Here is a 24,732-nt window from a genome sequence, read left to right as displayed (position 1 = left end):
ATCATTCAAAAATAAGCATCCACGGTGGAATTCAAAACCCAGAGTGATTGCCAAAGAAACATTTTATTAAAATAATTACACCAAGATTTCAAACAGTTTAGTTTTAATTACACCTTCATTTTAAAATGGTAAAGAAGCTTAAAAGCTGTGTCCAAGTAATTTTTTTTTGTAAAAATAGAATTTCTTTAAAAACATTTTTGAGAGTTGTAACAATGGATACTGGTGATTGTTGTCAGGTTGGTGCCTGCACCTGGAGTCACTCACCAGCAGAAGGCAGACTGGGTTTCCTTGCCATGAAGCATACCCAGATCTGCCTCCCCAAACCCCCCCAAAAATCAGGTCAGCTGCTGGGTACGTTGGGGGAAGGTAGGGGTGGAGTGTAGGGACACCAGGCCTCAAGTAGTATTAATGCATAGATCTGTAGAACAACTGAACCCTTGTGGCTTCTGAAGTCCTACTCCCAAACCGCACTGTTAAGGACATGGAGAGAGTACGGTGCACGATGCAGGAGGGGGAAAGCATGTGACAATGGGAGAGAGAAGGTGAACATGACAGAGAGGGAGGGAGAAAGAGCAGGAACATAGGACAGAGGGGAGGAGGAGAGGGCATGTGCAATCGATTTTTTTTTGGAAGCTGTACCCTTACGATTCCCTTTATTGACTGGATCCAGTCACAGGGTAAGTCAGTGCATGAAACCACATCCAAAACGGGAGTTAATCCATATCCCAATCTGTTGTGGAGGATAAGGCACACCATTCAGCTCTTCCTGTGACGGGCATCCTGAGCCCCGGTTACCATGGATTCAAGCGACTACTGGCCAACCACACTCCAATTTGATCATCGATCCTCTGTTCAGAAACAGGGAGAAATTACTATAAACTCACAACAATCAATTCTTCAAATGTGCAGCTCAAGGATTTGTGGATTTTCACCTACCAACGTCAGCATCAGCTCCTCCACTGGGACTAATCAACGGGTCCCAACTATTTGCCAGATTATATACTGAAACAAGCCTCACCCCACCCACCAGCACCATCCCCCCATTCCTTTTCCCCCCTCACATGCTTATTCCAGATTCCCTTAAAAGGTATCCCCACTATTTACTTCACCAATGCTGAAAGGAAGCAAGGGATTCATTGAGCCAATGTTCAGCCCATTTCTCTGGTGGCCGGGCCCTCCTGCACTTATGCAGCAGCTGCAACTGCAGCCCCATTGCTGCAAAGCGTAGGCTCATGAGCCAAAGTCACACCCACATGAGCATTAGGAGCTGCGAAAGACAATGGCTGGGGTTATTAGCCCTTCAGCCATTGTCATTGCCTCCAAAATATGTGGTAAGAACGTCTTCTTCCTGAGGACAGAGTGGGTACCGAGAGAGGGTCTCACTGTCACAGCAGCCCCCCCACCACGCCCCACACACAGCCCCAGGGACAGCCTGGACTAGACCTCTCCACACTTGTGACAGACTTCCTTGCCCTACCAATCGGTGGTCCCTCTCCAGTTTAGTATCAGTGGACCCACACTGCAGAGACTTAGCAGAACTCGCCAGGGGCCACTCAGTTTGGGGCCAGGGTGGGTTGGGTCAGACATGTGGTGTCGGCTTCCCAATCCCTCCCTGCCACCCTCCCCGCCCCCCCCCCCCCCCCAAACAACCTGCGGTGATTGGCTACGCACTCCAGACGTCTCTCAGAGGGGGTGTGGAAGTGGTGAGAGGGGGCCAGTTCCTCCAGTGCCAAGTCTCACCTGTCGGGCTTGCCGGAGGGAGGTGGGATCTTGCTTCTCAGGTGGGTTCATGTTGGCGCAGTGGGCGGTGCCATTAATGACCACCGCCAGCTCCGAGCGCGACTGGTTCTTCAGCACACTCAGAGCATGCCAGGGGTCGATGTCACCTGGGTGCAGAGAGCAGAGCTGTCAGACAAGAGGACAGGGAGGGGCAGGGTGGGGATGCCCAGTAGACAGTAGCCCACCCACCCGGCAACACCCATTCACTGACATACACATCCACCCCCCACCCAATCTCTCACCCAATGCCCCTCAGAGACCATTCCCAAGCACCACCCATCCAACATAACAATTCTCCACCCCCCCAAAAAAACCCATGACACCCAATCCCATCCCCAAACACACCCTGCGCCCAGTGACACCCCAGCCCAGCACCTTCCCCCAACAATCCACTTGCTCCCAGCGACAACCACCCTACTGCACTGCAACGGAAGTGGGCAGGGGTGGGGATCTGGGCTGCTGAGCGAGTGTGTGGCTGGGTTCCCCACCTCCCCCCGGGGAGGATCACCCTTGGAGCAAGCATGGTAAAGGGGCACTCCTTGTAGTGTCCAGCCTCAGCACACGGGGGGGGCAGAGGCCAGAGGCAAATCCAGCCACAAACCCTGCCACTGACCAGCTCAGCAAGCAAAGGCACAGGTGGGGTGGGGAAAAGAGTTAGAAAACAAATCACCCCAACAGGCTGCCAACTTAAAGCTGCACATATAACACTCTTCAGGGTCTCTGGAGGTCCGGAGAAATTTCAGATTCCAAGGAAAACCTTTCAGAAATGCAACCGATCACTGCTACAACACTGGAAAAATGGAACCAATTTGCAGAACACCAAAGCCCACTGGGCTGTGTCACGGGGTAAATATTAGCTTCAACATCGTTCATGGAGCCTCCAGTAATCCTCTGATGTGAGATGGATGCAATGTCTCATCCAAAAGATGGTGCCTCCAACAATGCAGCACTTCCTTGGTACTGCATTGGACTCGGTATCCCAGTTCACAGAAAAGGGCTTGAACCCACAGGTTCCACTGAGGCTCAGCTGATGCATTTCAGCAGCAAGACAGCAAATGGTGAACAATCTGGATCAAGAACCAGAACACCACACACAAAATGCTGGAGGAACTCAGGTCAGGCAGTATCTATGGAGGGAAATGAACAGTCAACGTTTCGGGCTGCAACCCTTCATCAGGACTGGAAAGGAAGAGGAAAGAAGCTAGAAAAAGGTGGGGGGAGGGGGAGGTGGAGGAGCATGAGCTGGCTGGTGACAGGTGAACCCAGGTGATGGGGGGGGGGGGGGGGGGGGGGGGGAGTGGACTGGGAATGATGTGAGGTGAGAGGTGGGAGGTGGGAAAGCTGCTGAAGAAGGTGGAATCTGACCGGACAGGACAGTGGACCATGGAGTAAAGGGAAGGAGGTGGAACCAGATGGAGGAAGGTGTGGGTGAGGGAGGGGGGGGGGGGGGGGGGGTAAATGGGCCAGTGGAAGAAGGGAAAACAAAGGGGGGTGGGGACGGACGGACAGTGAGGGGTTACCCTCCTCTCTGGAGGTGAAGTTGGAGGCCAAGTTGATGAAATTGATGAGCTCTGCACAGGCGCAGGAAGCAGCACCAATGCAGTCGTCAATGCAACAGAGAAAGAGTCGGGGGCGTTACCGGTGTAGGCTTGGAACATGGACTGTTCCACGTAGCCGGTGAAAAGGCAGGTTACAGCTGGGGCCCATGTGAGTGCCCACGGCTACCCCTTTGGTCTGGAGAAAGTGGGAGGAGCCAGAAGGGAAGTTGTTGAGGGTGAGTACCAGTTCTGCCAGACGGAGGAGGGGAGCTGGTTGGGTCTGGTGTCAAGAAAGAAGTGGAGAGCCTTGAGGCCTTCCTGATGGGGGATGGAAGTGTACAGGGACTGGACGTCCATGGTGGAAATGAGGTGGTCAGGGCTGGGGAACTGGAAGTAGAAGTGGAGGAGAGCATGGAGTGTCACAGACATAGGTGGGAAGGGACTGGACCAGGAAGGAACAACATGGAGTTGAGATACGAGGACACGAGTTCAGTGGGGCAGGAGCAGGCAGAAACAATGGGCCTACTGGGGCAGTTCAGTTTGTGGATCTTGGGTAGGGTAGTACCAGGTAGGGGAACTATTAGGTTGGAGGCCTTGGAGGGGAGATCTCCAGAGGTGACAAGGTTGGTGATGGTGCAGGTGGCCTGATGCTCCTCGGTAGGGTCCTGGTTCAGGGGTAAGTAAGAGGAGCCTGAGAGCTGATGTCTGGCCTCAGCAAGGTAAAGGTCAGTCTGCAAGACTACAACAGCACCGCCTTTGCGGGTTTGATGAGGAGGTTGGAATCGATGTGGAGGACAGTGCGTTCAGAGGGGGTGAGGTTGGAATAAGTGAGGAGTGTGAAGCTGAGACGGTTAGTGTCCCATCAGCAGTTACATATGAAAAGATCCAGAGCGGATCTGGATGTACATGCCCCCAATTTACACACACACACACACACACACACACACACACACACAGTGCTCTTAGAGTGGGTACAACAACATAGTAACACCACAACCTAGACAGCCCAAACAACAGATCTCTGCTTGTAGAGTCCTTGCTGTTCCAGGAAGTCCCATCCCCATATTGCAGCCACATCCCTCCCACTCCCAGTATTTTTGGAAGTTTCAGTGGCCACACAGGACAATCTCAGCTTTGTTGGCACTGACTTATTGCAATAACAGGCCAACCACATGGTGTCACCAGCACTCTGGGGCCAGCAGTGTCTCACGTCATTAATCAATGGTGGGATTGGGGCAAGGCCAGCATTTAATGCCTGATCCCAACTGTGTCCTGGGAAGCCTCCCTCCCCTTGTACACAATCTGCACATTGTCCTGCTAGAAACTGTATGGCCATTATTTCATCACCGAGTCCTGACCTAAAACCTTCTCCACAGAGGCTCAGGACAATTCTGTAGTCAATATTACTGTTACTGACTCTTCATTCTAGATCAGGATTGTTGATCCCAGGCCAAGTTCAAACCCCACCCACCACAGTACATAAACCTGAAATGAAGAGCATTGAGTTTAAAATGAGGGATTATTCTAAACCCCCATTCACTTCAGCAAGGTGGTCATGTAAGCCCACTGTTCAAGTGGAAATTAAGGGCCAACAACTAATGCCAATATTTATCGGAGCCAAAACAAATCATCTGGTCTGTCCAGCAGTGGCTACAGTGTGTACCACCTACTGAGTGTAGTTACTCACCTGAGCTTGTCCAACAGTACCTCCCAAACTTGTGACCTCTACTGGCAAAAACAAGGACTGCAGGTGCACAGGGATGCCACCACCTGCAGGTTCCCCTCCAATCCGCACACAATCCCGATGTGGGAATTTATCCCCGGTCCTGCACCGTGGCTGGGTCTCAACCCTAGAACTTCCTCCTCAAAGGCACAGTCAGGCACCTTCACCAGATGGACCACAGTGGTTCAATGGCAGCTCCCCCACCACTTCCCAAGGGCAGCTAGGGTTGGCAATAAATGCTGGCCTTCCCCAAGATGCCTCGATCCCAAATAAAATTTAAAAAACTCCACACTGCAATACGTGAGAATCAGCCGAGCACAAATTGGTGCAACAGGGGACACCTCGTTGCTGTAAAGTCCTTTCTGAAGACCCAGAATTTGTTGACAAACCTCCCCATTTGTTAAAAGACTGGACCATATTGCTTCAAAAGATATTGAACCTGCAGTTTTTGAATTATGATTTCAGATTATCTGTGTTTTTGTTTTAAAATAAAGAACTTCCATCCCTCTCAAACCCAGGCTACCCTTTAACCCCTGACACCACCTCAGCAGGTCACCAGCCATTACCAGAGTGGTAACTACGACCCATGATCTCCACAGGAGACAAAGTCACTGCCCCTGGAACCAACCTCCAGTAATCACCAAACCCTGACCCTTCCCATGGGAGACCCTTCCACCCACCCCAAAACCAGGGAGTGTGCCACCCTTCTGTCCACCCCCAACACAACTTACCATTGACAAATATGATGCGACTGGACTTGGGTCGGTCAGCGCCGTAATAGTCGTTGGTGAAGTCGACTGCGCTCTGCACACTGTTGGCACTGATGCCGAACACCTGGGCACAGATGTCCACCTGAGACTGCAGCGTCAGCCAGCGGGAAAGCGGGCAGCCCTCGTCCTCACACGTCTGGTCTGGGGGGGGGGGGGGGGGGGGGGGTGGGTTTACAAAACAAATAACAAGAGTGAGATGGCTGGCCAGCATGGGAGGGAGGAACAGGGGGCCAGTGTTCTGTTTGAACTCCTACTACACCCTTGGCTCAGTAGCTCCGTCACCAAACAGACCATCACGAGTTCAAGGCCCAAGAGACTTTGTTTGACTGATCAGTGCAGTACTGAGGGACTGCTGTACTGTCAGAGCAGTGTCAGAGTCACACACATATGTTACGAAACCAGGCCCTTCACTCCATTGAGTCTGTGTCAACCATCAACCACCCATTTACACTAACCCCATTTAATTCTCCCCACATTCCCATCAACTTCCCCACAGATTCCACCACTCACACACGGGGCAATTTACAACGGTCAATAAACCCACCGACCCGCACATCTTTGGGACGTGGGAGGAAACTGAAGCACCCGGGGGAAACCCACGCGGTCACAGGGACAACGTGCAAACTCCACACAGACAGCACCCAAGGTCAGGATCAAACCGGGGTCTCTGGAGCTGTGCGGCACTGGCTCTAGCCATTACCCCACTGTGCTCTCCCCAAGTTATATAGGACCGAGAGGGACTATTCGCAAGTGCCAAGCTGTTCCTGGGGCCAATATTCTCCCGTCTCCCAACTGGATAAGCCTGTTGTAGCAATCACAGTATTTGTGGGAGCTTGCTGTGCCCTACAACAACCTCCATCAATTGCAAATCTCTGGATGGCAATGGTGCTATAGAAGTGCCAGCTCAGCAGGGGCTGAGTGGGTGGAAAGATCTTTGGTTGTTAGTCGATGCACGGGGATCAGCAGCAATTCCCCCCCTGCAGCGGAAGTTATTCCGGCAGGACTTCCTTATTGAAAAGCCAAAGCCCGAGTACAGCAGACAATTCCCAACCGGAGCACCAGGGCTGGGCACGGATCCCTTGGCACCCACTGCCGGTGACTCCAGGGGATAGGGCAGTCAGCGGGAACTCACAGTAGCCGAACTCGGCGCACGTCTGGTAGTACCACTGCCTCTCGCCGACACCGAAGGGTTTCACGACCGTGCTGCGCAGAACCTCCAGCGTTTCCTGGTGGGAGTTGTCCGTGCAGTTCAGAGCCATCCGCTCCAGGTAGCCCTGGGATGAGGAGCAAGTCAGACCGGAAGCTGCAGAGAAACTGGACATCCCACCTCAACACTACCAACCCCCTGCCTGCTTTGACTTGGGTATTGGTTTATTATTAGAACCACAGAACACTACAGCACAGAAAACAGGCCAATCAGCCCTTCCAGTCTGTGCCGAAACTTTATTCCGCTAGTCCCACTGACCTGCACCCAGTTCATAACCCTCCAGACCTCTCCTGTCCATGTGTCTATCCAATTTATTCTTTAAACTGAAGAGTGAGCCCGCATTTACCATCAGATGGCAGCTCGCTCCACACTCCCACCACTGAGTGAAGTTCCCCCTAAACCTTTCCCCTTTCACCCTAAAGCCATGTCCTCTCGTACTTATATTGTCACGTGTACAGTGAAAAAATTACTTTCGTAAGCCATCCATACAGATCATTTCAAAACAAGGTGAAGTAGTACAAGGGAAAACAATAACAAAATGCAGAATATAGTGTTACAGTCACAGAGAAAGTGCAGTGCAGGTAGACAATAAGGTGCAAGGGCCAGGACAAGGTAGATTGTGAGGTCAAGAGTCCATCTTATTGGACTAGGGAACCATTAAATAGTCTTATAACAGTGGGATAGAAGCTGTCCTTGAGCCTGATGGTGCGTTTTCAAGCTTTCGTATCCTTCCCAATGGCACCACAATCCCTGACTGCTAAGGGGTTAAAAATCTGCAGCCTCCATTAGAAGGGCCCAGGATTGATCTGCTGGCAGACACTCAAAGGCCCGAATGGCCCCAAGTGTGCTGGCGTGATTCTGTGAGTGTGGACCCCACACACCAGAGGACCCTGACTCTTCCTAGTGTGGGCCAGGTTGGAGAGAAGAGGCAGAAATATCAAGAGTGAGGGGTCCCTGATCCCATTTGTTGTGGAATCAAACAGCCCCAGACCGGGGCAGCTGGCAGAATACCCATCCCAGCCTTCCCCGCGCCAAGGGGCAGACAACTGCCCCTCCCCCCACCCACCCGGTGTTACCTTGTTGAGCACCACCAGTCTGCGGTAGGGCGAACCCAGGTTCTGGTCGGTCATCACTCGGCACAGGTCAGCGATGTCGTTGCCGGGCTCCTCCAGGTTATACTGCACAGTTCCCATGACGATGTCGGCCAGGTTGCTGGCCAGCTCGCCGTAGTCACCGGTGCCGTTCAAGCTCTGGCACGAAGAGAAGTCGGACTCCAGCCTCGAGGTCTCGCCCCGCACCAGGACTTGGTCCAGCTGGGAGAAGGCCTGCGCCACAGCGTCCCGACACTGCCGAGGGAAGGGAGGGGTGAGGCAGTGAGAACCAGCCCGCGGAGGGGGGGGGGGGGGGGGGCAGGGAGGGGGGTGGGCACAGAAACAGGCCCTTCAGCCCATCGAGTCCATGCTGACCATCAACCATCCAATTACACCAACCTTATGCAGGCACGGTAGTGTAGCGGTTAGTGTACCCCCTCCCAAAGACCCAAGCTCTCACTGGGCTGATCTGGGATTCGTCCCATCCCCCAGCCCCACTTGAGGTTAGATGGTCCTCAGCCAACATCAGGAGTGTATACCTGGTTATCACGGTAGTGTAGCGGTTAGCGTAAACCTATTACAGCACCAGAGACCCAGGTTCAATTCCGGCTGCTGTCTGTAAGGAGTTTGTACATTCTCCCCATGTCTGTGAGGGTTTCCTCCAGGTGCTCTGGTTTCCTCCCACATTCCAAAGATGTACGGGTTAGGAAGTTGTGGGCATGCTATGTTGGCACCGGAAGCATGGAGACACTTGCAGGCTGCCCCCAGAACACTATGCAGAAGATGCATTTCATTGTGTTTCGATGTACATGTGATTAATGAAGATATCTTATCTTCCCAGTTTTTTCTTTAAATTCCCATCAACTCGCCCCAGATTCTACCCATCACCTGCACACAATACACAGCAGCCAATTAACCCCGCCAATCTGGGATATGGGAGGAAACCTGAGCACTCAGCGAAAACCCACACAGTCACAGGGAGAGCGTGCAAACTCCACACAGACACCATTGGAGATCAGGATCGAACCCAGGTCTCTGGCGCCGGGAGGCAGTGGCTCTACCCACTGTGCTGCCTCAGTAGCAATAATAGAATGCAGAATAAAGTGTTACACTTCAGTAGACAGTAAGAACCTTTCCCTATGGTGAGGGTGTCCAGGAGGGCGTAGGTTTAAGGTGAGGGGAAGGAGGGTTAGAGGGGATTCAGGGTGGGGGGTGGGGGGGGGGGGGTGGTGTTTCTCTCACCCAGAGTGTGGCTGGAATCTGGAACACACCGCCCAAGGGGGTGATAGATGTCACAATTCTCTCAACATTTAAAAAGGTATCTGGGCGAGCACTTGAATCACCAAGGTGTGGGAGGCTACAGACCCAATGCAGGTAACTGGGACTAGTGTAGATAAGTACAATGGTCAGCATGGACACAGTGGGCCAAAGTGCCTGTTTCCATACTGTATTGGTTTTAAATCCCAGGACTCCCGACAGGCCCAGAAAGCCTAGGGGCAGAGCAATATCTTTTTTCCATTATTGAGCGATCCAATACCAGAGAGCATGCATTTAAGGTGGGAGGGGGTAGGTTCAGAACAGACGTGAGGGGTACGTTTTATACTGAGAGAGTGGCAGATGCCTGGAATGAGTTGCCTGATAGGGTGGTGGAGGCACATTTATTTGGGGTGTTTAAGAGGGGCTTGGATGGGCACATTAATGAGAGGAAAATGGAGAGATATGGGCATTCTGTCAGTAGGAGGGATTAGCTACGTCAGCACAACATTGTGGGCCAAAGGGCCTGTTCTGTGCTGTAGTGTTCTATGTTCTAAATTACTGTTGGACTGGGGGAGGCAGCCCCAGGATTGAGCAGTCAGGGAGGGGTCTCCAATGGCTGATGATGGAAATTTCAGGGAAGAGAGTCTGAAGGGAAGGGGGTGGGGTGGGGGGGATAGGAAGTTTACCCTCAGGCACCACTCCCTCAGTAACCAGCAGCCACTTACCAAGTCCTGGATTATATCTCTACTCACAGTGAGTTAGCAGAACTCAAGATGGCAGGTGGGCGAGGGGAGGGGAGGACTGGGGGTGCAGAGGACAAGGGCAGGCTGCACATGACATGCTAACTAATGCTGCACTGTACACGAATCCATTCATACCTTTAGGGACCCTCCGACCACCGGATTAGACAGACTCTGAGACACCACCTGCAGAAGAGAAACAAGGTTGACACGTAGCTGGAAACCAGAGTCCACTACTGCTCCCTGCCCTAGGAACATGATGGGGCAGTGTAGAGGGAGCATTACTGTACCTAACCCAGGCTGACCCTCCCCTGGAGGGTGATGGGACAGTGTAGAGGGAGTATTACTCTACATCCAACCCATTTTTTTGTGCCTTTATCCCCAGGCTCCTATTTTATCTGACTTTCTCTTTTAAAATAAACACATCAACAACAGTTAAATGTTACTGTGTTCACAATGCGCTCCAGTTCTTGCTGTGCCCACTGGTCCCTCAGGGTTTTCGGTGAGCTGGCGAACACCATGTACTCCCCCTTCATGGGCATCCTGGCGTGGACATAACACGAGGGGGGCAGGCAGTTGACTCGGAGAGACCCTTCAGCGGTCTGCTGCCTTAATCTGTGAATGGCCACCTTGTCCAATCTCGGGTGTGGGTGGCAGACTGATGAGAAGGTCCCTCAACTGACTCACAACAAGTCCCCCATCGCCCACTCCTCACTGGGAGCCCAAAGAGTCTGAAACGCAAGTGAGACTTCAAGAGCAGCCCCTCCAAATACTGAGGGGGGCTGCAACCTCCCACATCTTTATATAGAGGTGACCCCACATTTCTGTTACCCAAGATGTGGTACTCCCCCCTAAGGAAATTCACAAATCACCACCAAAATAAAGGATACAGAATAAAAATTCACTATCGAAATTTGTGAAAAAAAGTAAATAAACACACGGAGACACAAGAGATTCTGCAGATGCTGGAATCTGGCGCAACACACACACACACACACACACACACACACACACAAAGTGCTGGAGGAACTCAGCGGGTCAGGCAGCATCTATGGAGGGAAATAAACAGTCGACGTTTCGGGCCGAGACCCTTCATCAGGACTGGAAAGGAAGAGGGCAGAAGCCAGAATAAGGTGGTGGGGGGAGGGGGAGGAGCACAGGCTGACAAGTGATAGGCGAGTTCAGGTGATAAACAAGAGAAACAATTTATTTTGTTTTCAAACTCATTTCTTGATGCATTTGACGTGGCTTCCTGTTACTGAAAAATCACGATACGGACTGTTTTCTAGGAACACAACCCACCCCATAACACAGGGTTCACTTGTACACAGAACAGGAACTCATTCAGGCTGCAGAAATGTCAGGTGGTCTGAGAGTCTGTGAACCAGTTGAACAACCTGTTGCGTGGGATCGCTCTGTGCAGCCCTCAGTCGGAGAGAGAGGTACAGCACGGAAACGTGGAAGAGAATTGCCGTGCAGACCGCTCCGCAGAGGATGGACTGCATTTGGAGGGGGTGAGGGAGCGATTGCACTCGAGCAGCTCGTACAGGAATCGCCTCTGCACACTGGGGAACGGCACAGAGGCACTCCTGAGCGATGGCTCAAATTGCACAAGAGTTAGCTCTTGAGGAGGGTTTCGGAGGCTTGGGTCCAATGAGCAATCCTGGCCAAGTTGAGGTCAGTTTAATAATGATCACCATATCAACACTAACTGAGGAGGCTGACAAAGGCTTCAGCCATGAATCTGAGTGGCATGTGGCTGGAGACTCCATCAGCCAACATTGATGGGGTGATCTCCACATCCAGCTACGCTAACAGTTAGAGCACCTCCGCCTGTCGAGAGGGGAGTGCTCTGACTGAAGGCAACCATGTCCCAGACTCTAAACGTCCTGGTAAAAGACAGGCGACTCTCTGAGCAGCACAGTTGCTGCTTGCCCTTGGGAGCTGCCCATCACGTTAAAAGGCAGTGCAAGAATATGTGACCATCACATGGCATCGGGAAGGATGCTCTGCATACACATTACTCTGCAGGATGTGAAGGTGCAGCATCGCCACTCGGTTGTGAATGGACAACCGTAATCGATCACCCTGCTGAATCAGAAGATACACAACCCTGGCAGACACCTGGTGTTTCCCTCTTGCCCCAGTGTTGGCCCTGCCCTGGGAGTGTTTGACGGCACGGTGTAGAGTGCTTTACTGTCCTGTGCTGCCACAGATTTCTGACAGGGCAACGTAGAGGGAGCTTTACTTTTTATTCAAATATTTTGTTGCTAAATATTTAGTAGGCCACCCAGCCCCTGAAACCTACCCCACCATTCAATCTGATCACGGCTGATCTGCCCCAGGCCTCATCTGCTCTCCGTACCATCGCCTTCAATTCCCTGGTCTTTCAAAAATAAAATTATCTACCTCCTCTTTAGATACCCTCAATGATCCTGCCTCCAAAATCCACTCAGGTAGAGGATTCCAGAGATTCACTCCCTCAGCCACACACTCGAGTTTTAAAATAACCAGCCCTTAATTTTAACTAAGGAAGGTTAAACATTTCTGTTTGTCGTTTGTGTCTGGAAAGCAGCCACATAGTGACACATACAACCCCAGGATAAATAGAACTTGGGAAGAGAACAGAATACATTACAGCGAGACCTTTCCAAGGTCACAGCAAAGCTGTGGTTGAATTAGTATAGAGGAAGTTTTACTCTGTATCTAACCCATGCTGTCTTTCTGCAGGGAGTATTCGATGGGACAGTGTGGAGGGTTCTTTACTGTACCTTACCCCCCACCTTGTGGAGTGCAGACTGAATTAAAACAGATGTGCATTGTCTGCCCCCACCCCACAGACGGGTCAGGGGAAGGGGGTGTGGGAACACCTTACCTTGTTGTAGGCGGTGAAGTCCAGCCGGGCGCGGACAGGAGCAGACGAGGCCACAGCAGCATAAACCAGGTGAGGGAACTGGAGGAAAAGCAGAGCCTGAGATACACAGCAAAAGCACACCATCCCTCCCAGAACGGGTAGAAGTGCCTCATCCCTCGAATCTCTCCCTCATAGGTTTCTCACCCAACCCCCTCCCAAAGACCCAAGCTCTCGCTGGGCTGATCTGGGATTTGTCCCATCCCCCAGCCCCACGAGGTTAGATGGTCCTCAGCCAACATCAGGAGTGTATACCTGGTTATCACGGTGGTGCAGCGGTTAGCGTAAACCTATTACAGCACCAGCGGCCCAGGTTCAATTCCCGCCGCTGTCTGTAAGGAGTTTGTACGTTCTCCCTGTGTCTGCGTGGGTTTCCTCCGGGTGCTCCGGTTTCCTCCCACATTCCAAAGACGTACTGGTTAGGAAGCTGTGCGCATGCTATGTTGGCGCCGGAAGCGTGGTGACACTTGCGGGCTGCCCCCAGAACATTCTGCGCAAAAGATGCATTTCACTGTGTGTTTCGATGTAAATGTGACTAATAAAGATATCTTATTTAAGACTTTGCTCCAGTGGGAGCTTTCTGTGCAGATTGGCTGCCCCGCTTCCTATAAGCTGCGACCACTCTTCAAACAGGTACTGTGATGGTAAAGTGCTCTGGAACGTCCCAGGACCAAGAATTCACCCTGGCCCCATCCCTAACTGGTACCTTACTTTGAAAGCAGATTTTCAGCTTTTGTTCCCACCCGTTTAACATTTACACATCTGCTGATGGTGGGTGTGGCCTACTGCTACACAAAAGGGGCCCAACAGTGGTTTTATCTACCTTGTTATGACCTTGCACCTTACTGTCTGCCTGCACTGCACTTTCTGTAGCTGTGACACTATTCTGCATTGTTATTTTACCCTGTACTACCTCGATACACTGTGTAATGAATTGATCTGTATGAACTGTATGCAAGACAAGTTTTTCCACTGTACCTCGGTACGTGTGACAATGATAAACTAATTCCATTTATTTCAACACAATCTTTCCCAACTTCATTTGGTGACATGGCTAATCCCAGCCAAAGTGCTGATTGGGTAATGTCCATGCCAATCAATCCTGGGGAGCAGATTGATGCAAGTGAATGGAATTAACCTCTTGCACAAAATTTACATTAAATATCCACTAAGAGTACTTTGATGAAATCATCCTGCTTTTATCAAGAGAGTTTGATGTAATTTGTGGAATTCTTCAAAACAAGCCCATAAACTGTCTGCCCCAAGACCTTCCTACCATCTACAAGAAACAAGTCAGGAGTGCGATGGAGTACTCCCCACTTGCCTGGATGAGTGCAACTTCAACACCTCTCAAAGACCAACACCATCCAGGACAAAGAAGCCCACTTGATTGGCACCCCATCCACCACCTTAAACATTCATACCCCCACACCACCATCATCAACGCACAGCATGTACCATCAATAAAATGCACTGCCGTTACTTGCCCATGCTAACTCCCACAGCACCTCCCAACCTGTGACCCCTACCACCAAGGACAAGGGCAGCAGCCACAAAGGAACACCACCACCTGCAGGTTCCCCTCCTGATCACACACCATCCTGACCCGACTTTCTTCCGACCACTGTAAGGAGTTTGTACGTTCTCCCCGTGTCTGCGTGGGTTTCCTCCGGGTGCTCCGGTTTCCTCCCACATTCCAAAGACGTACAGGTTAGAAAGTTGTGGGCATGCTATGTTGGCACCAGAAGCGTGGCAACAATTGCGGGCTGCCCCCCAGAACACTATGCAAAAAATGCATTTCACTGTGTTTCGATGTACATGTGACTAATAAAGATCTTATCATTAGGTCCAAATCCTCAAACTCACTTGTGGGAACACTTTCACCAGAAGGACTGCAGTGGTTCAACATGGCAGCTCACCAAATTCTCAAGGGCGGACTGGGATGGGCAATGAGTTGCCATGCCAACAAAGCCCAGAGCCTGAAAGTGAATAAAAATCCCGAGGATGTAGGAAAGAGTGCACTTCCAGTTATACATCTGCAGCTCCTTTGCTTCAAGCATGGAGACATATATATGCATGAGACAAATGCAACTTGGCCATAGAATCATGGAGATACATTACAGAAACAGGCCCTTCGGCCTACCATCCATTTACACTAATCCTACATTAATCCTGTTTTTTTCTCATCAACTCCCTCCAGATTCTACCCCTCACCCACCTCTACTTGGGGCAATTTACAGCAACCAATTAACCTTCACATCTTTGGGAAGCAGGAGGAAACCAGAACACCTGGGGGAAACCCATGCAGTCACAGGGAGAACGTGCAAACTCCACACAGACAGCACCAGAGTTGAGGATCGAACCCAGGTCTCTTGCGCTATGAGGCAGCTGTTCTACTAACCACCCTTGTCCATGCAAGTGACTGTGAACATGTGTGCACTTAGACTGTGCAGAGTCTGATCTCCACCCATCTTGGACCTTCTTACTAATGGGCCTTGACTGCATTCAGTCTGACTGATAGCTGGTGTCAGAGTCTGAGGGCACGTACCACCAGACTTAAGGACAGCTTCTACCCCACTGTGATAAGACTATTGAACGGTTCCCTTATACAATGAGATGGACTCTGACCTCAAGATCTACCGTGTGACCTTGCACCTTATTGCACTGCACTTTCTCTGTAGCTGTGACACTTTGTACTGTTATTGTTTTTACCTGTACTACCTCAATGCACTCTGTACTAACTCAATGTAACTGCACAGTGTAATGAATTGACCTGTACAATCGGTATGCAAGACAAGTCTTTCACTGTACCTCGGTACAAGTGACAATACCTCACTTGAAAGGAATTCATGCACTGTCACTGTCCTGTGGCTGTGGAGAGTAGGGGCATCAAGGGGAGAGGAGGCACATCATCAGTGACCCTGAGCAATTGCTCAAGGGGTGACCAAACTGGAAATGAACACAGCAAGTGTGGTTGCCATCTCCTTCTGAAACCGCCAACTCACAGCCACATCTCCCTCACCTTCAACCGGAACCAAGCGGAGAGCGAGCCTGGATACGAGCCCCCAAAGCAGATCCAAGGGTTGCGTTTTGTCAGGTTGTACTGCTGGGAAATGAAGGCATGGAATGTGGCCAGGTCGGCTAGCCTGTCCGGAGAAGGAAGCAGAATTAGGGAAATCTGGGATAATTGGGAGAAGCAACAAATTCCCCCCCCAAAACAAAAACACAAGCACAAAGTCTGTATTCATGCAGCTGGGAGACCGGAACATCTGTTGCAACATTGTAAGAGAGAAGATATTCTGGTAAACAAAGCAGCTTGCGACATGCATCGTGGAAAGAGGCCGGGTGGGTTCAGGATGGAATCCAAGCGCTCAGGCAGCTGAAGGCACAGCCAGCAATGGTGGAGTGATCAGGTTGGGGAGCACAGAGTTTGTAGGAAGTTTTAGGATTGGAAAGAAAAATAAAAGATCAGGAAACAGTTAAGTGGTATTGTGCTTAGCATGCAGGTTACTGTAGGAGGAAGGAGAGAAGTAGGAAGTGCCATCAAATTTGAGGAAGGTGATGAGTGGTGCTTCAATGGGTGGAAGAAGGGGTTGTGGAGAGGAAGGGCATCAAGGAGAGAGGACGGCTGGGAACAGTTTGGAAGAGGCGCACTTACGCCTGCTGACTGCTCAGGAACTGGAGGTTCTGGTCGGTCAGTCCATCAGGGTTGATGCTGGCTCCATAGTACCGGTGTTCCACTGAGACCAACAGGGCCTTGTACTTGCGCGCTAGTTCCACGTGCTCGCCTGCAGGAATGGAAACATGGACAGGAGGCAAAAAAATCAGGAGAGCGGCAGGCCCCGACAAACAAAGATCACCAACACCCCCACCCCACGCAGAGATCACCCCAAAGACAGTCCCTGAAACATATCCCTGCAGGGGGAGGGCACCAGGAGCAGGGGAGGTGAGCAAGGCTTCATTCTGCAAAGAGTGACAGAGACCACATTAGGAGGTGGGTGGGGAGCACCATCATTAGGGACACAGATTAGGAATGACCTTCTCCTCTCGGAGGCTGTGAACCTTCAGATTTCTCCACCCGAGGGCTGTGGAGGCAGTCATTCAGTACACACCAGCCCAAGCTCACCAGACCAGGTGGGGTCTGAACTATGGGACAAGACACTAGAGGAGAAAGTTGCCACAAGGCAGAGATCCAACTGTGGCCTCATTGACTGGCAGAGAGGGTTGAAGCGGCTGTGTGGCTGACTCCTGCTGCCATTTCCCTTGCACTTATATATTCTGCCCTCAGTTTCAGACAGAGGAGATTCTGGTAAATGCCTGGGTACAACATCAAACTGCTTTGCATTCCTGCCCAAGCTGAAAGTCCTAGGATTTGCAGTCAAGGTACGGAGGAAACAGATCAAATTCTGTATTGAAACTTCAGCACTGACCAATTTCTCACATTTCCTTTCACTTTGTAAGGAGGCCATTCAGCCCATCAAGTCAGTCCCATTTCCTCCACTTCTTTGCCTGTAACCTTTTCTCTCTCTCATGCCCATTAATACTCCTGATTCTCAGACACAGCAGAATTTACAGCAGCCAGTTAACCAAACAACCAGCAACCAATTTAACATTGGTCACATTTGTGAAAGCTTTCAAGAGTTGTGAGGGAGTGGGTTGTCTAGTCAGTGGAGCTGCAGCCTCATTACTCCAGTGATCTGGGTTCAATCCTGACCTCAGGTGCTGTCTGTGTGGAGTTTGCATGGAGTTCTCCCTGTGACCATGTGGGCTTCCCCTGGGTGCTCTGGTTTCAACTTACTTTATTGTCATTCACCCATGTGCTATAAAAACACATGGAGGAACGAAACGTTGTTTCCCCCAGACTCACACAACATACATAAAACAGAAGACATACAATAAAAGCAGACAAAAAAATTGTGCAAGTACAAATAGTGCAAAAAACCGATATACAGAATACAATTTAATGCAGGGTCAGTGCAAAACTGAATTAGACGAAGAAAATACAGAACTCAGTGTGTTCAGCAGCAACCAAAGTTCTTATACGCCATTGTGCAAACCAGGGCTTTTGATGGGGCATTTGTCTGAAACTGTCTCCGGGGTATTCAGGAGCCTGATGGCCTGGGGGGAAAAAAAAACGTTGTACAGTCTAGTAGTTCTGGCCCAGATGCTCTGGTACGGCTTGCCAGACGGCAGTGGGACAAATAGGTCGTGGGAGGGATGATTCTGCAGACCTTGTGTGCATCGTGTGTTGTAGATGTCCAGGATGGAGGGAAGAGGTTCTCCAATGATCTTTCCAGCTTTCCTCCCACATCGCAAGGACATGTAGGTTGGTAGGTTAACTGACTGCTGTAAATTGCCCCTAGTGTGTAATGTGGGGTGGAATCTGGGGAGTGGATGAGAATATGGGGAGAAAAAAAATATAGGATTAGTACAGGATTAGCCCAAATGAGTGGTAGATGCTGATGAGATGGTCTCAACAGGCAGGTGGGAGGAAGCAAGAGAAAAAACCCTTTCCCCGACCCACCCACCCAGACCCATACCTGCTAAGACAGAGTACACCGTCAGGCCCCCCTCACCACCGATATACAGGAACACCGGACCCCCTTCTGGCTCCCACAGCTCCGTGTTCACCCAGTATCTCTGCGGAGCAAAGGCACAGTGGTTAAAAGACACACCCAACACAGGCCCCCAGCAGTGCTCGGCATCCACAGAGGGGCACAAACAACCAAGCACAAGTGGACCCATCACCCTTTCGAGCTGCTCCATTCAAAGTGATGCAGAGGAAGCTGCAAAGACTTACAAGCTTGATAGTAAAGCTTATTCTGGAACAACTGATTAAACCAGGACTCTGGTAAGAATGGAGCCAAAGGGAGTCCTAGAGATTGTCTTTAAACTTATAAGTGGCTTGATAGGTGTTGGGATGAGGTTGGGAACAGAGGAGAATGCTTCCACTTCTGAACAAGAGCAGAACTTGGCACTGGAAATCAAAGATGGTTGTTAATCTGATAAGGTCAACAGGGGAAGCTTCTTCACTCACAGTGAGAAGATGGAACTACAGGGTGTAGTTGAGGCAAATGGCAGAAATACTTGGAAGGTACCAGTTAGGCCAAACGGCTTCCTTTGATGCCGTTACACTCCATGCAATTCCCTGTAATAAGCAGGAACATGGGTGAGAGATAAAACAGAGGCACAGACCACACCCCGACAGTATTCACCTGCTTGTAAGTGGCTTTATTCTGCCGGTTGAAGTGATCCAGTGGCTGTGGGAAGTATTCCTCGCTGGGCTCCAGATATTCACCGCTGCCCACAGCTACAAAGGACTTCCAGGTCTCCAGCAGATACTTCTGGGCTCTTTGCTCCCGGGACTGCAGAACCTTCTCCTTGATCAGCCATATGTTCCGTCCTTAAAAAGTCAGCAGCAACACAAGAGGTTAATGAAAATCAAACACTGTCGGGGCTGGGAATCTGAAACAAACAGAAAATGCTGGAAACACTCAGCAGGTCAGGCAGCATCTGTGGGGGGGAACCTGATGTTTCAGATGGAAGATCCTTCACCAGAAATGGGAAAGAGAAAATCTTTATTTTTGGTTTAAACTAATTTGTTTTCTCTATTTCTCAGCTCTGATAAAGGGTTTTCACATGAAACGTTAACCTTGTTTTTCTCTCTCCATAGATGCTGCCTGACCTGTTGAATGTTTCCAGTATTTTATGTTATAATAACTTTGTCATTTTTTTGTTTACAACTTATACAAGGGTTAATAAGTAAAGCCAACTGTGGCAGTGTTTATGACAGCTACATGAATTCAGTACAGGGCCTGTTATCGGGAGAGGTTGGACAGGCTAGGACTTTATTCCTTGGAGTGTAGGAGACTGAGGGGTGATCTTATAGAGGTGTATGAGGGGCACATGTAGGGTGAATGCACACAGTCTTTTCCCCCAGGGAAAGGGAATCAAAAACTAGAGGGCATAGGTTCAAGGTGAGAGCGGAAAGATTTAAAAAGGACCCGATGGGCAACTTCCTCACGCAGAGGGTGGTGCGTATATGGAAGGAACTGCCAGAGAAAGTAGGTGAGGCAGGTAGAATAACAACATTTAGAAAACATTTGGATAAGTACAGGGATAGGAAAGGCTTAGAGAGACATGGGCCAAACACAGGCAAATGGGACGAGCTTAGATGGGCACCTTGGTTAGCATGGACAAGTTGGGCCGAAGGGCCTGTTTCATGATTCTAGCCTAAGACCGACCCAGATCTAAATCCAAAATACCCCAGTTTGTAGGCAAGGTTCTGGCATGAACATAGCTGGCTGTGCATAAAGGAAGGGTGCTGAGGGAACTTCACTCTGTGCTGTCCCTGCCCTGCGAGTTTGTTGGGACAGTGTAGAGAAAGATTTACACTAGAGCTAACTCCTACAGTATAAACTGTGACAGAGTGCATGAATTGACAATTTATCCTCAGCATCCCTCACTTTTTATGAAACAGAATTAACTAAAAGTTCTGACTGACCTTTGGAGTTACTGAGCTAAAAGGAAGGATGTAACAAAACTGAAAGCCCAGACGAGTTTGTCACTGATCTTCCCCCACTCCACAGTCTCAGAGGTGCTCAGTCAGCAATCTAGCTGCTGATGCTGAGTCATCTCCCAGAACTCTGGGCTGACTGTCACGGGATTTCTGCAGCCTGACCATTTGGCCCACAGTTGCTGCTGTAGCAGAATCCCACACAAACTGGCGTGCAGCCCCCGAAAACCAAGGGATGAAGGAAACAAGTCAATGCCTCGGGCTGCATAATGTAAAAGGTGAAGTTGTTAAAAGGGGAGGGGGGCAGATACACAGAGGAGGGAGAAAGGGTGTGCTGGGAACTGGATAGAGGAAGCATCTCTCCCCAGATTCCCAACAGGTCCACATAGGCAGGCAAACGAGTCCTTGGCTCAAGCCAGGCCAGTTGAGACTTGCCCATGACTCAGGCCCAGTTCCCTGCACCCCTCATAGCACAGACCCTCATGACCTCATTCCCAGAGAGTTATGCCAGCAGCTGAGGGAGGATGACAAGACCACCCCACTCCCCCCAGTCTGGACAGCCCCTCCAAATCCCCAACCCTGAAGCAGCCCCTTCCCTTTCACAGAGAGTCCTGTATCTGGTGTTTGGGAAAAGAGGACACTTGATAGGTCACTGTGGATCCCAGCACAACCACGGGAATCTCCAAATCCTTCCAGCAACACAAACATCCTCCACAAAACACACCAGACCAAGAGACAAGAAAATAAATACCACACCCAGGGAGGCGGGGCAGAGGACTCTGATTTACTTCACCCCCCCCCCCAAAAACTAAATAACAAATGTGCATTTCTATAGCACCTTACTCATTCCCAAGTGCTTTATAGCCAATGAACTGCCTTTTAAAGTTCAGGGATGATGGTTGACAATTTGCACACAGCAAGCTCCCACAGACAGCAATGCGATCAAACCAATAACATCACGTTGGTTGACAGGTGAATGTTGGCCAGGAACACTGCCAGAATACCACAATAGGAATTTTTAAGCCCTGGCTCTTCAACTCAGGGTCCCACCTGAGAGACCAAACCTTCCGACAGGCAGCACTCCCTCGGTATCTCAGTAGAAAAAGAGATATATTGACTCGTCAAAGCACCACAACCTTGGAGTGAGCATTTGCAAGGATAACCTGTCTGGCAGATACTGCGGGCTTCACTCATGGCTTTACCAGAGAAACTCCAGTGAAGGATTTGAGCAAATTTTAATTAATCAGCAATGCTGCCAAAAGCAGCTGCAACTGCTCCACCAGACCCCAATATTCCAAATACAGAGCCTGGCTCAGTAGCAGACTGGGGGCCAGAGACTCAAACTCTCTTCCCTCCTTATCGTGTGAATGACCCAGAACAGCAAGTCTAAACTCCAGCCACTTTGAGAAATTAACTAGATCAGCAGAGCACAGGAACAGGCCCTTCGGCCCACAATGTTGTGCCGAACCAATTACATTAGTAATAAAATCCCCAACTAAACTAATCCCTTCTGCCGACACAAAGTCCACACCCTACCATTTCCCTCACATTCTTGTGCTTATTCAAGAGCTTCTTGAACGCATCTATCGTATCTGCCTCCACCACCCCAGGCAGCACATTCCAGGCACCTACCACTCATAGTAGGGCGGCATGGTAATGTAGCGGTTAGTGTAATGTTATTACAGCGCCAGTGACCCGGGTTCAACTCCCGCTGCTGTCTGTAGGGAGTTTGTACGTTCTCCCCGTGTCTGCATGGGTTTCCTCCGGGTGCTCCGGTTTCCTCCCACTGATGTATGGGTTAGGAGCTGTGGGCATGCTATGTTGGCACCGGAAGAGTGGTGACACTTGCGGGCTGCCCCCAGCACATTCTCAGTAATGCAAAAAAACACATTTCACTGTGTGTTTCAATGTATATGTGACTAATAAATATCTTATCTCTGTAAAAAAAAGCTTGCCCTGCATATCTCCTTTGAAATCACCTTAAATCCATGCCTAAAGTCACAAACTTTTCTTACCTCGAGAATACTTTTTTGCCTCTACTTCCATCCCTTCCAAATTCCACACCCTAGTTATAAAAATTAAATAAATCTGGTTTCTATATTTGCATCCCCCACCTAAATCAGTCTGAAAACTCAGGAATTTGACCAATTCACAACATCTCTCCCACATTCACATGATCTGCCCAATCCTCCTCTCACCCCGTCCTCAACCCACCAAGCACACCCAGTGGCGCAGCTGGTAGAGACGCTGCCTCACAGCACCAGAGACCCTGGTTCGATCCTGACCTCAGGTGCTCCCTGTGTGGAGCTTACACGTTCTCCCTGTGACTTCCTCCCACAAAGACATTTGAGTCAGTGGATTACCTGCCCCTAGTGTGTAAACCAAGTGGAGAATCTGAGGGTTGATGAGAATGTGGGGAGAATTTAAAAAATGGGATTGTTTCTGTGCTGCATCACCCTATAATCCCATCCCAACTACTAAACCATCTGCAATTAACTTTCCAGCCCATTGACTGGGAACTTTAATGTGAGTGAGTTGCAGCAGTTCACACTTCCAGCAGGCTGGTAATGTTTGCCGTCACTTGGTCACACACACAAACACACCCCCACCCCCAACCCCAACACACACACACACACCCAACACACCCACAAACACCCCCAACACACACACAAACAACCCTGGGCTTCATCCTCAGCCGCACAAACCCACGCCCCGTGACACCACCCCGCAGTTACACCCTCCCATGCCCCCGGCCCTGCTGCAATCGCTCACCTCCGAGCCCCAGCGCCGAGAGCGAGAGCAGCCCGGCCCAGAACACGACCAGCGCCGGCAACAACATCTCGCCCGGCCCGACCGACCGGCGTCTAGGGCACCGAGCCCAGTCACGTGATGCCAGCTCAGGGAACACCCAAGCCCCACCCATACTCTGATCCTATTGGCTGGCCTGACCTGTCCATATTATCAATCCGGACCCTTCCTAATTTTTCATTGGTCATTCATTGCTGGGCAGACTTTAGGTTATTCCGAGCGTGCAGGCACCGTCTGTGAACAGGGTAGGAACGTAAACAGCAATCTATGGGTCAGAATTAAAAGACATTTGGACAGGTTCCTGGTTTAGAGGGATATGGACCAAACGCAGACAAAGGGGACTAGCTTAGATTGGTCAGCATGGACGAGTTGGGCCGAAGGGCCTGTTTCTGTGCTGCATGAATTTCTGACAAAACAAATTAAATCAAGGTGCCACTGTGTCCTGCAGTCGCCCTAGCCACAAGTCACGACCATTCAGCCCGACGAGCCTTTGCTATTCTTTCTCCAATTAATCTCACTCTTTCCTCACAGCCCCAAAACCTGTCCTTTTCTTGTAATAATTCAATTCCCTTTTGGCAGTTCATGTTGAATCAGCTTCTGGCATCCAGATCACAACACCTCGCTGCCTAACACTGGTGAGACTGCACCTGGAATATTGTGTGCAGTCCTGGTCACCGCACTATCGTCGTCGTGGCTATACCTCGAGGTCGAGGATGATGGTCTTCGTTCTGTTGATCTATTTATGGGCTCTCAAGTGGCTTATGAGTCCAATCTTGGTAGCCCACAGAGCGAAGATGCCTGTGCGCGTATTTGTTTAATGTGTACTTGATGTTGCCCTACAAAAAGCACACGATACTTCACAAATCAACCAACTGATTCCAATGGCAAGGAAACCACGACGATTGGAGCTGATAGATTTGTTGCAGCCTTCATCCGCCTTCACAGCCATTGAGTTCGAAATAACTTCGTCCGCTTGTTCCACTGTTGAGGTCTTAGTGGGATTGTTCTTTGTCGCACTATCGGAAGGGTGTATTAAGCTGGAGATGGTGCAGGAAAGATTCACCAGGATGTTACCCGGGACTGGAGGGCTTGAGTTATAGGAGAGAAATGGTTGGGCTGGGCTACTTCCCCGGAGGCTGAGGGTGACTTTATAGAAGTTTATAAAAACCATGAGGGACACAGATAAGGTGAATGGTGATAATCTTTTTCCAGGGTGGGGGAGTCTAGCACTGGAGGTTTAAGTGAGATGGGAAAGATTTAAGGAGACCTGATTCAAGGGATAGGATAGGTTTAGAGGGGAGATGGGCCAAATGCAGGCAAATGGGACTAGCTCAGGAATGCACGTTGGGCAGCATGGACAAGTTGGCTAAAGGGCCTGTTTACGTGATGTAC

The 24,732-nt window shown here is 50.3% G+C and overlaps 1 protein-coding gene across 1 annotated transcript; it reads right to left on the bottom strand.

Moving 5' to 3' along the window:
* Positions 1 to 44: 44 nt before the first annotated feature.
* LOC127586253 (thymus-specific serine protease) lies at positions 45 to 23,455 on the bottom strand. Its single transcript, XM_052044056.1, has 12 exons — positions 23,305 to 23,455; positions 19,232 to 19,419; positions 18,557 to 18,656; positions 16,675 to 16,804; positions 16,039 to 16,162; positions 12,981 to 13,058; positions 10,244 to 10,291; positions 8,094 to 8,363; positions 6,943 to 7,084; positions 5,772 to 5,951; positions 1,741 to 1,886; positions 45 to 848 (listed from the first exon to the last, which is right to left on the bottom strand). The coding sequence occupies exons 1-12, from the start codon at positions 23,453 to 23,455 to the stop codon at positions 792 to 794; spliced, it is 1,614 nt and encodes a 537-aa protein (XP_051900016.1). The 3' UTR covers positions 45 to 791.
* Between the last annotated feature and the right edge of the window lie 1,277 nt (positions 23,456 to 24,732).

Source organism: Pristis pectinata, chromosome 35 (genome assembly GCF_009764475.1).
Source record: "Pristis pectinata isolate sPriPec2 chromosome 35, sPriPec2.1.pri, whole genome shotgun sequence".
Lineage (NCBI taxonomy): Eukaryota > Metazoa > Chordata > Chondrichthyes > Rhinopristiformes > Pristidae > Pristis > Pristis pectinata.
Note: the sequence above shows the minus strand (reverse complement) of the source record. Positions and strands in the feature narration are given on the sequence as shown.